The 11643-nt window shown below is 50.0% G+C and overlaps 1 protein-coding gene and 1 long non-coding RNA gene across 2 annotated transcripts in view; one reads left to right on the forward strand and one right to left on the reverse strand.

Moving 5' to 3' along the window:
- Nucleotides 1-8728, forward strand: part of LOC112139442 — a 20668-nt gene extending 11940 nt beyond the window's left edge. The window contains exons 7-8 of the long non-coding RNA XR_002917992.2: nucleotides 8414-8636; nucleotides 8714-8728. This is a non-coding gene — a long non-coding RNA (uncharacterized LOC112139442). The remainder of the gene's footprint in view (nucleotides 1-8413; nucleotides 8637-8713) is intronic.
- rapgefl1 (Rap guanine nucleotide exchange factor (GEF)-like 1) overlaps nucleotides 3801-11643 on the reverse strand; it is a 15100-nt gene continuing 7257 nt past the window's right edge. Inside the window, exons 3-16 of the mRNA XM_024262223.2 lie at nucleotides 11403-11481; nucleotides 10644-10809; nucleotides 9415-9512; nucleotides 9233-9345; nucleotides 8915-9082; nucleotides 8750-8847; nucleotides 8464-8586; nucleotides 7643-7821; nucleotides 7223-7313; nucleotides 7086-7136; nucleotides 6922-7009; nucleotides 6575-6639; nucleotides 6346-6400; nucleotides 3801-6252 (exon numbers count right to left, since the gene is read on the reverse strand). Of these exons, the coding sequence (XP_024117991.1) occupies nucleotides 6128-6252; nucleotides 6346-6400; nucleotides 6575-6639; nucleotides 6922-7009; nucleotides 7086-7136; nucleotides 7223-7313; nucleotides 7643-7821; nucleotides 8464-8586; nucleotides 8750-8847; nucleotides 8915-9082; nucleotides 9233-9345; nucleotides 9415-9512; nucleotides 10644-10809; nucleotides 11403-11481 (1499 nt within the window). The 3' untranslated portion in view covers nucleotides 3801-6127. The remainder of the gene's footprint in view (nucleotides 6253-6345; nucleotides 6401-6574; nucleotides 6640-6921; nucleotides 7010-7085; nucleotides 7137-7222; nucleotides 7314-7642; nucleotides 7822-8463; nucleotides 8587-8749; nucleotides 8848-8914; nucleotides 9083-9232; nucleotides 9346-9414; nucleotides 9513-10643; nucleotides 10810-11402; nucleotides 11482-11643) is intronic.

Raw genomic sequence — 11643 nt, forward strand, 5'->3', positions numbered from 1 at the left:
CCCCAGAGAAATGATTGGTCCGTTTAGTTTTTGGAGTAAATGCTTTCAAAATGTTAATATTGGTGGACATTTTCAAAATAAGAGTCAAAATGAAACTTGGACTTCTTGGATTTCTGGAGCCACTCCCAGCATGCACCAGGTTTAATGTTTTCTGCAGAATCCTGATGGTTCCGTTTAATTGTTTGCACCACTGATCCGTTCTGCTGAACCCGTCCTCTGGTCCGGTCCACGCCGCGGTCTGGTGACTTTATCGCAACAAAAATATCATTTTAGGAGACTTTAAGAAAAGATCCACAAAGGGGCGGGGCTTCCTACCTGACCCTAAAAACACTGGAATGAAGCAACGCCCCGCCCCCCTTACCCAGCATGCACCTCTTCTGGACAGTCATGCAAACAGGTGTTAAAGTGATTCTTAAGCCGGACTGATCCAGCGATCTGTGAGGCGGTCAGTCAGAACCGCCGGTCTGGACGCTGCGGAAACATTTGCTGATGCTGCGTCAGGATCGGTTTCCTCCTCCCCGCCGACCCCCCGTCCCTGCAAGGTCACCAGGAGGGATGGGGGCGGGTCCCTCCGCCTCACCTGTTAAATATATAACAGACCAAAAGCAGCAGCTCCGACCTTCACCCTTCCCCCACATTTGACCCTAAATATAAACCACTCCTTATCAGGGATGGAAACGAGGGGGGGGCACAATCAGCTGATGTCCAGCCTCGGCCGATCCTCTTTCCTCAGCGCTCGCCGGCGAGCTCCTCATTGTGTGTGAACCGGAGTGACCTCCGCTGTCAACACCTGAGAGCATCTCTGAGGCGGAACGGATCAGCGCCGCCAGGAACCAAAGTTCTGAAGGAGCAGAACTCCTTGAGCTTTGTGTCTGGGGGAGGAAGCCTCAGCTCCTCTGAGTTCAGCTCCTGGTTCTCCTCATGGAGCTCAGAGGAGGACACAGACCCGGTCCAGTCCGTCTGCTGGAGAGAGGCTGAACATCATCTCACCTCTGAGGAGGATGGAGGTGGAGTTCTCCTCTTCAGCAGCTTCAGCAGCTTCAGCAGCTTCAGCAGCAGCACGTTTCTCCTGGTTTTGTACCGAAACTCAACGACTGACAACTTTGAGATTCACCATCTTGAAATCTTCACCTCCTCATTTGTCACTTTAGGATTCGATGGTTCGACTGACGGAGCATTTTGACCACGTTTAGCATCGTGTTTAGCATCGTGTTTAGCATGCGTTGAGGAAAGCGCTTAGCATCGTGCTTAGCATCGTGTTTAGCATACGTTGAGGATAGCGTTTAGCATTGTGTTTAGCATGCTTTGAGAATAGCGTTTAGCATCACGTTTAGCATCATGTTTAGCATCGTGTTTAGCATCGTGTTTAGCATGCGTTGAGAATAGCGTTTAGCATCAAGTTTAGCATCATGTTTAGCATTGTGTTTAGCATCGTGTTTAGCATAAGTTGAGGATAGCGTTTAGCATCGTGTTTAGTATCGTGTTTAGCATGCGTTAAGGATAGCGTTTAGCATCGTGTTTAGCATCGTGTTTATCATTGTGTTTAGCATCGTGTTTAGCATCGGGTTTAGCATCGTGTTTAGCATTGTGTTTAGCATCGTGTTTAGCATCGTGTTTAGCATCGTGTTTAGCATGCGTTGAGGACCGTGTTTAGCATGCGTTGAGGATAGCGTTTAGCATCGTGTTTAGCATGCGTTGAGAATAGCGTTTAGCATCGAGTTTAGCATCATGTTTAGCATCGTGTTTAGCATCGTGTTTAGCATCGTGTTTAGCATCGTGTTTAGTGTGCGTTGAGGATAGCGTTTAGCATCATGTTTAGCATCCTGTTTAGCATGCGTTGAGGATAGCGTTTAGCATCGTGTTTAGCATGCGTTGAGAATAGCTTACCACACTTTTTGAATTGTATTTAGTGCTGCATTTAGCACATCATGGTTAGCATCACATCAATCCCTCCTCCATGTTTCTGTGTTTTTAACATTTAACAGCCACTTCATCACTGATCTACACTGTCAAAGTCCCTTTTTTCCTCTGATTAGCAGGTTTAATTTGAAGATATTTTCACACAGGACGTGATCTACGTTCAAGAACATGCTAAACTTGCACAGACCGTACGAGCTGGGAGGAGCTTCTTCTTCCATCAACCAGTGGATGTTCCTGTTGGAGGACTCTGGGTGTGAAATGTATTTCAAATGGGAATTTTTCTCTAGGCTTTTACTTTGAAAAGTTTGACATAAAAAAAGTTCCAGCAGACATTTCTTATTTCTCCTTCATGATTCATTTTGGCTCTCCCTGGTTGGTCAAAGGCTGACCTGTTTAACTTTCATCACAGGTTCAACAAAAGTGTTTTTTACGTAGAAGACAACAGAACTAAAACAGAAACGCTTCCATAGCTCGTCGTGACCACGAGTTTCAAACGTAGAAGCAGAAACACGCAGACCCGTTAACAAACTTTACATTGGAAGTGGTCGCTTGAACGCGTTTCCCCAGGCAGCTTGAACGTAGCTTCAGAGCGCGCATCACTTTTTTCAGCACCATCTCATGTTGGATCTGACCTCAGCGGCGTCTTCGTCAGTCCTTCATTTCTCTGCTGGTTTTCCATCATTAACAACTTTTTTAAAACTTCTGTAGGTTTTGGTGTCAAACTGGATCTTGAAACTTCTTATCTTCTTGTATCTTCTGGGAACCCCGAGGTTGAGGAGTGTTTCTAGGAATTTCTGACCATTCTTCCCAAAGCTCACCGAGTCAGGTCACACTGGTCTCTGCTCCGAGTCTCTGGGTTCAGGTCTGGATCTCATCTGCAGCCTCATGAAGTTACAGAGAAGCACAAACTTTCTTATGTTTATGGACAATCTCAAGCTGAAAAATTCCTTCCAAACGTCATTTTTTAAGAAAACTTTCATTTTGTATGTTAATTTAAAAATGAAATAATTGTAAACATTTTCAGCATGAATATAAGTAAGGGATAATACCCGACGAAGTGTGCGTTATGAGAAATTAACGCACGACGCGGAGGCCTAAACCGTCCGACGCGAAGTGCGTTAATTTCTCATAATGCACTCTTCGGAGGGTATTATCCCGCTTATACCACGGTCTTTACAAAATAAATAAACATTTAATCAATATTTAGTACTTTATTCTTGTTATTTCTTTGGTTTAGCTCATTTTTTCACACAAAGCGGACTATTTGATCCGTGATGCGGTTTGTTGTCACGCTGACATGGAACACGGCATGAAGCCGGAAGCCGTTACAGACCTCAGCTGCAGCGGTAAAGTGTCGCTGTTTTGAAAGAAAGACCCGGACAAATTAGGATATTTTTCTTCTTTTTCTGACGTTAATCCTTCAGTGAGCAGCTAGAACATATTCAGCTTCTGTCTGTGTTTCATTTCACGGCAGGTTCGCTCTTCTGAGCTGCTCTAAAATGAGAAACTCCCTCTTGTGGTGAAACAGAAGACTACACCTTTCATGTCGAGTGGTGTTTTATTAGAAGGAGAATAACCAATTTGTCAATATTAATTTACCTTACAAAAGGAGAGGAATATAAATGCTGGTCGCTACAATAAGTTAAATAAAGCATCAGTTCAGAGAGAAAGTTCATCCATTACTGCTTGTTTTGTCCAGACGATGAAGGAAAAACGTGTTTTAAAGAAGCCTGCGCAGTGATATCGAACGTTTGGTCTGTGTGACCGGAACTTCTTTTTTAGGTGTGCGTTATTACTGTGCATTATCACTTTTTAATGCACACCCAGCAGCCAGTCAGAATCGAGTATTCACCCAGACCATGGTATAAAATGGGACAAACTCCAGTTTTCATCGTATATCTTTAATTTTCATGTTCAAAGCAACAGTGTTTTCATGGTTTATGAAGCCCCGCCCCATCACACCTGTGCTCCAATCACACAGAAGGGACTTTATGATGTAAACAACCACTGCTGTACAAAAAGCAAACCAGGAAATTCTGATAGAAAACAACAGAACCAGCAAACATCTTCATCACAAATAAAAACACCAAACGCTTCTCCTTGAGTTAGCTCCGCCCACTCTCCTCATACGTAAAATAGAGTCTCCGATAGTATCTGCCTATTTACAGGGCTGTGGTATGTACACGGGTCAGCGCGCCGGCGGCAGAGCGGCCGGCCTGCGGATCCCAGCAGAGTTTGAGCCGACGCTGTGAGGATCCACACAGGCGCAGGAAGTGAGGTCAGAGAAGAGCGGTTTGGGTCAGAACGTCTGAGGTTAGAAGTTGGACCTGAGTCTCAGCTCCAACTCTGGAGGGATCCGAGGACCGGCCCAGAACCCAGGGAGGGGTCCTGAGGGAGCCGGGTCCTGATGATCTGCCCTCCGTGGGTTCCACGCTCAGACCCCAGCAGAACCAGACCTCCTGACCCGGTCAGACCAGAACCACCCAGTCCGACCGCTTCTGAAACGGCAGCTGTGGGACGGACGGTCTGGTTCTGGTGGGAACATTTCTGTCCGTCCAGAACCGACCAATCCCTCCATCCGGGCCGGATGAGTCGTTTCTGGAGGGGCGTGGCTTCAGCAGACGGATGCTATGGTACAGATGGAGATGAGGGTCACGGATCACCAGAACCGAGGCCGGCAGAACCTCCGGCTCAGGAGGTCAAAGGTCACGCTCCACAGACCAGAAGGACTTTCAGAACCGCAGAGGTGTCGTTTGGTCCCGTTTCTCCTCAGACGTTATTTTTATAAAAATACGTTGAATGTAAAGAATTGTAATAAATAAAACAAATGAAGAAATTCAAGAGGGTTTCAGTGAAATCTGACCGCTGCCGGCGAGGGGAGTTCCTGCGGCGCTGAAAGACATTCACGCTGTCTGTTTGATCGCAGCGTTAGTGTGACCCAATCAGAGGTTCTGGTCAGAACCTCTGTGGTTCTGAGTCTCAGGTGAGATGAAACACCTGCTGGACTCCAGCTGGAGCAGACGCCGGGAATCGAACCTGGTACTGGGTTTAGAGTGTGGTGCAGACGTTCACACTCTAACCTGAAGGTTTCAGAACCAGAACCGTTCTGTTCTGGGCCGGTTCCGAGGTCGGCCTCGGCTCTGGTGACGATCACGGCAAAAAAAACAGCAACTTTAATATTCCTATAAATATGACTGAGGCGGGATCAGCGGCACGAACACAGAACCAACTGATCGCAGCACAACTGGACTCAACAGAACCAAACTACTGAAACTGAGAAGAAGGAGTAAACAGAACCTCTCCGTGTCTTTGAGCCCTGAGGTTTGGCGAAAAGTGCTTTGTTGATGCGACGGCTCGGCCCACCGGATCCACTTCCTGTCTTTATTGCCAAAGATGTTCTGCAGAACCGGCCGGATGGAGGCAGGTCAGCCGGGCGTGACAGCAGCCGGAGCGGGAGTTCTACCACTGCTGGGCCCGGTTCTGGGTTTCGCTCACAGGAACCGGAGCCTCCCGGACAGATTTGCAATATTTTGCGTTTTATGGCAGAATCCGGACGTCAGGAACCGAACGTCGAGTCGGGTCAGAGGGGTTCTAGAGTCGGGTCGGTGTAGAAAACCAGCATCTACACGCCTGTCCTGTGAGCCCGAAGGCATCGTGAGCCTGCCAGCAGTGTGTGGTGCGTTCAGGGACTGAACGCTCAAACCCACCAGGATGAGACCTTGAAGAGAGCGCCCCCTGCAGGGCGCCACAGTTAGTCCGGCGGCGCTCCGGGAGCGTTGAGGGTAAATCATGGCTCTTCTCCAGCGTTCGTGCTCGTTTGCAAACAGGTAGTAAAGATTCTGAGTGGCGACAGGCTCCGCCTCTCGCTCTGGGGCAAAACGCCACGTCTGCTCCCGGAGGTTGGTGTTTAGTGGGGAGGCAGGTTCCGGCTCAGCGTTTGGACAGGAACCGGTTTGAACCCAGAAGGTTCTGACGTTTCAAACCTTCCTCTGTGAAAGCGGGAGCTGTGATTGGCCGACCCCTCTGAGCTCCGCCCAGCAGAACTGCCACTTGCTCAAACACCAAACCGGTTCTCCGGGTTCAGACGTGGCCTAGCGGCCCGGTTCTATGACTGTCAGAATAAAAGCTGGTCTCCATTCTTGTCTGGTCGTTTTATGGTGGCGAGGAGGCGGAGCTCAGACCGGCGCTCCTCTTCCGCCGTCGCTCTCTACGTGTCTTTGGGCTCCAGCTTGCAGGACATGTCGAACAGCAGGTTCTGGTTGTCGATCACCTGCAGCTGCCGCACGTAGGCCTTGGTCTGGAGGTGGGAGGGCGACGTCTCCGTATCCATGGCTACCACGAGACAGAAACCCGTTAGTGCCGCAGCGGCTGCGCTCTGCCAGCAGGAGGCGACAGAGCACAACAGAAACATCTGAGGAACGTTACCTAGCTGGCTGCTCCGGTACCGTCTGATGCTCCGCACCATCTCAGCAACTTTATGCTGCAGAGGAAACATTCAGAACATCAGACGTCTGACCCGTCCAGCTCCTCCTCACAGAACCACCAGAACCTGAAGATTAACAGCCTCAAGGTTCTGCTGGTTAAACGCCTGAAGGACACGCTCCAAAACGAGAGAGGCCGCCGCCACCTGAAGACGGCCTCCATTCTAACTCACCATCTTCTCAAAGTTCACCAGGTCGCCGTGGAACGTCTTACAGCTTTCATGGAGGAACGTCAGATCTGGAGGAACAGAGCAGAGCTTTACTGGAGGTTCAGGTTCAAATCTCTTCCACGTGCAGCTATAGGACATGCCCGGAAATAGCATGTGGTAATAGTAGTAATGGTACTGCATGAAGATCTGCAGCGGATCTGAAGGTTCAGAGAACCAGAACCACAAACCTGATTACATGTTTACGTCATTAATCTGGTTCAGATCTAATCTGGTCCTAATCTGATCTGGTCCTAATCTGATCTGGTCCATCTGATTATCTCCCTAATCTCTTCTGATTACGACCCGTTCACCTTTCAGCAGCAGAGGTGTGAAGGGGATCAGCGGAGGTCTGAGGCTGGTCATCACGTCTCGGTAGGACTTGTGGTTCCTGGAAGGATCCTGTGAAAGAAGGAACCATGAATGAAGATCTGATCCTCAGGATCTAAATGCTCCTGACAGAACTTCAGGGACTAACCGCGATGCTCTCGAACTGCTGGAACTGCTTCCTGAATTTTCCTGGGAGACCCTGAAGGCGACACGACATCCGAGTTCCTCAGAACATCACAGAGTCGGACCGGGACATTCAGCAGCTGCGGCTCTGCTGGCACTTACCTCCCAGGTGAGTCGCAGTCTGCTGACGGCCGGGTTGTCCAGGCCCAGAACCACGGCGAGGAACGACAGCAGGTCCTGCTGCTGCTTGCAGCTGCAACGCAGGAACGAGGATTCAGTGGAGGAGGTCATTGAAAACAGCGTGCTTGTGTTTGTAAGAAACAACGTCTACCAGAGTGAAGTCCAAACATCTACCAGAGTGAAGTCCAAACATCTACCAGAGTGAAGTCCAAACATCTACCTGTGTGAAGTCCAAACATCTACCTGTGTGAAGTCCAAACATCTACCTGAGTGAAGTCCAAACATCTACCAGAGTGAAGTCCAAACATCTACCAGAGTGAAGTCCAAACATCTACCTGAGCGATGTTCTTCTCACCTGGATGATGTTCTAGTGAAAGTTCTCGTGAAAGTAACATGACTCACAGCGCTGCGATCTTGATGAACTTGCGGAGCAGCTGGATCCTCTTCGGCAGAGACTGACACTGCAGGATTTCCGTGGCGACCCAGTGCTGCACCTCGCTGCAGCGCTGCAGTACCAGCTCCAGGTTCAGGGGGCGCCAGCGAGACTGCTCACCATGAAACACGTAACAGACGAACTCCACCTGCAGCAACCAGAAGCACAGATCCGTTTATCCAGAGCTGCATTCTGGACTGAAGGACCAGATAAAGGTATTATGGGATGGCTTGGCGGCCATTTTGTGTCAAAAAGGGAAATTTGCCGATTTTCATGTTTTCTCACAAAATGGAAACTTTTGTCTGTGTGATCTTTACAAAATTTCACACACACTGCCAGGTTCAGTCTACAACCACAAATGACCTTTGACCTTGAGGGGGGGCTTCATCAACACCTCAGGAGCAACCCATGTAACACTGACTGTTAGCACTGCTAGCATGGTCACCATATTTACCTTTTTTCTGGGGAAGATGATGATGCTGAACCCAATGCTAGCACTTTTAGCAGCATTAGCATAGCTAGCATAATAATATTTTTAGTTGCATTGATCCTTGCTAGCATAGTTAGCATTATTAGCTAAACATGTGTAGTTGTACTGACGTTTGCTAGCATAGCTAGCATTTTTAGCATGACATTTGCAGTGGCGTTGATGCTTGCTAGCGAAGCTCCTGGAGAGCTGCAGGCCGCACTGAGCTGCTCGCAGCTAAACTCTGAACTTGTGTTTGCTGAAATCCTCCCAGAAAACAGTCTTTGGGAGGTCCCAGAACCAGAACGGCGGGCTTTCTCGGACCTCGTGCACGCAGCTGAAGAGCTCCCAGTCAAACGCCACCAGCTGGTTGGCCACCTCCTCTGCTGACATGTCGTGGAGTTTGCTGTCGCCTGGCGTCCAGTGGATCTCCTCAGGAAGAGGGAGCTGCGGGGGGAGGACAGGATTACAACCAGAACCAGAACCGTAGGCGGCAGGTCAGAGTCAGACGGTCGGGAGCTGAAAGCTCGTTAGTTCTCTATAAAGTCCTCATGAAAAAGGTTTTCTCCTTCAGCATCAGGATGAAAACAGAAACTGATCGGCGGCTCACCAGAGAGTCCAGCTCAGACGGCTCGCAGGCGAACAGGTGAGTGTTGACGCCGAGCGTGGTGAAGACGGCCTCGTCGCTCGGACGGAACACGGCCTTCTCTGAAGACAGAACCAACCAGTTACACAAACTGTCTGTGAGTGTCTGTGTCTGTGTGCGTTCTCGGACCTCCTGCTGAAGTCACAGCCACCAGAACCAGGTTTCCCGGCAGAACCGGCTGATCCTCGCTGTACTGCAGCTTCTCCTTTACCAGAGCCAGGATCTCTCCGACCCGACAGGACAGGCGGCTCCGGATGGTGACGTAGGAGTGGTCGGGGGTGTACACCCTGCAGAAGACTGTACAAACACAGAAGCTTGAGTTTCACCCGGACTCTGTCTCCCTCTAGAGGACAAGAGTGGAGCTGCAGGCGTGTTAGCTTCAACACATCATGTTGTATATTTTTACTCGTGCACAGACTACAGGATGAGTGCGTGTGATTTCCGTACTCTCGTCCGAGCCCCTGAAGGCCTCTCTGGGCTGCAGACAGGCGTCGATGCGGCGAAAGTGTCGGAAAAGGGGGCGGACCTGCTTCTTCCTGCTCTCCCTCTCCTCCACAGAGCTGCAGCACGGACAGGCGGGTCAACATCTGTGTTGTGCACCTGGAATTGTGTTGGGTTGTGTGTCTTACGGGCAGTGCAGGATCTCGGTCCACCTCTGCAGCTTCAGAACATCTTCCACCAGTTCTGGGTGCTGGCTCAGGTCCTGCAACGCGTTCACGTACAGCTCCTTCACACAAACAGAACTCCATCAGGGTTCTGACCCAATCACAACCCTGTGGTTCTGACGGTGGACACAGGGGGGAAGCACTTGAGATGACATTCTACTGAAGCTGGTGGAGGTTCTACTGAAGCTGAAACTGATTTAGGTTCTACTGAAGCTGGTGGAGGTTCTACTGAAGCTGATGGAGGTTCTACTGAAGCTGAAACTGATTTAGGTTCTACTGAAGGTGGTGGAAGTTCTACTGAAGCTGATGGAGGTTGTACTTAAGCTGGTGGAGGTTCTACTGAAGCTGATGGAGGTTCTACTTAAGCTGAAACTGATTTAGGTTCTACTGAAGCTGATGGAGGTTCTACTGAAGCTGAAACTGATTTAGGTTTTACTGAAGCTGGTGGAGGTTCTACTGAAGCTGGTGGAGGTTTTACTGAAGCTGAAACTGATTTAGGTTCTATTGAAGCTGATGGAGGTTCTACTGAAGCTGAAACTGATTTAGGTTCTACTGAAGCTAATGGAGGTTAAACTGAAGCTGATGGAGGTTCCACTTAAGCTGGTGGAGGTTCTACTGAAACTGATGGAGGTTCTACTGAAGCTGAAACTGATTTAGGTTAAACTGAAGCTGATGGAGGTTAAACTGAAGCTGATGGAGGTTCTACTGAAGCTGGTGGAGGTTCTACTGAAGCTGAAACTGATTTAGGTTCTACTGAAGCTAATGAAAGTTAAACTGAAGCTGATGGAGGTTCTACTTAAGCTGGTGGAGGTTCTACTGAAGCTGATGGAGGTTCTACTGAAGCTGATGGAGGTTCTACTGAAGCTGGTGGAGGTTCTACTGAAGCTGATGAAAGTTAAACTGAAGCTGATGTAGGTTCTACTTAAGCTGGTGGAGGTTCTACTGAAGCTGATGGAGGTTCTACTGAAGCTGATGGAGGTTCTACTGAAGCTGATGGAGGTTCTACTGAAGCTGGTGGAGGCTAAACTGAAGCTGGTGGAGGTTCTACTGAAGCTGATGGAGGTTCTACTGAAGCTGAAGTCCTACAGCAGGTGAGCCTCCTCAGGATCGTGTTCTTTTCATCTTAACGATGTGTTTGGGGTCACAAGCTCTCTGATTGGTTTCTACCTGCAGAATGGGGGGGGGGGGGTTACCTTGGGGAAGCTGTTGCTGCACTCCCCCTCCTCCTGCAGCAGCTCTCTGTAGGTGTCCAGGTACCTGAACGCCACTTGCAGCACCGCCTGCTTCCTCTCGGTGGCGCTCTGCGCCGCCTCCCCCTCCCTCCTTCCCACGCCCCCCTCCTCTCCAGCCAGACTGAATCTGAGCGATCTGGTTAAGGCGGGAAAACGTCTGTCAGCCCCTCCCCCACCCCCCAAACACAGCTAATCCATTTATTTGAGAGAGAACGTGACTCCGCCCACACAGCACCTGCAAACATGGGAAACAGACTTTCCTGCTGAAGAACTTTCCCATCATGCTTTGAGGTCATGGAACCTGCTGGTTCTGTTCCTCACTGTGGGGGGAGGGGAGGATCATTTGGACCAGGAGAACTGGGTCTGCTCCATCCACAGGAGATCTGACCCGGGTTCTGGGGAGGAGAACCAGAACATTTCATCCCAGCTGTGGTGCAGCGGCTCATCCCGTTAGAACCCCAGAGTTCTAGAGGACGGGGAAGCTCCTCCCTCCAGTCCGTGCGCTTCATTTCACTCTTCGCTGTCTTCTTCTCCTTGAAGGTTCCGGTTCTTCTGGCCGACCCGAAATGTGTTACTGACTCTGAACCCCCCACACCTTTCAGAGGACGTGGAACCGCCTCAGGAGGGGGCGGAGCAACAGAGACAACACCACCACACCCGCGGCTGCCGTCACAGCTGCTGGGACACGTGCGTGAGCGTGCACGTGTGTGTGAAGGATACTGCTGCAGCAGGACCTGCTGGAGCCTGTCGGCTGTCAGGAAGATGGGATGTGTCAACATGAAGTCATCCAGGAGCGTTTCTGCAGAGACAAGCACAGCACAGGTGAACAGACTGTTCCTGAACGCACCGTCGGTAACGGGACACGCCCCCCAGACACAGACGCAGCATCAAAGACCTGAGGAGAAACCTGCTGCTGAACGGGAACCGGGAGCATCAGAGCGGGTCAGGGTAACCTGATGGG

This window comes from Oryzias melastigma, linkage group LG17 (genome assembly GCF_002922805.2).
Source record: "Oryzias melastigma strain HK-1 linkage group LG17, ASM292280v2, whole genome shotgun sequence".
Lineage (NCBI taxonomy): Eukaryota > Metazoa > Chordata > Actinopteri > Beloniformes > Adrianichthyidae > Oryzias > Oryzias melastigma.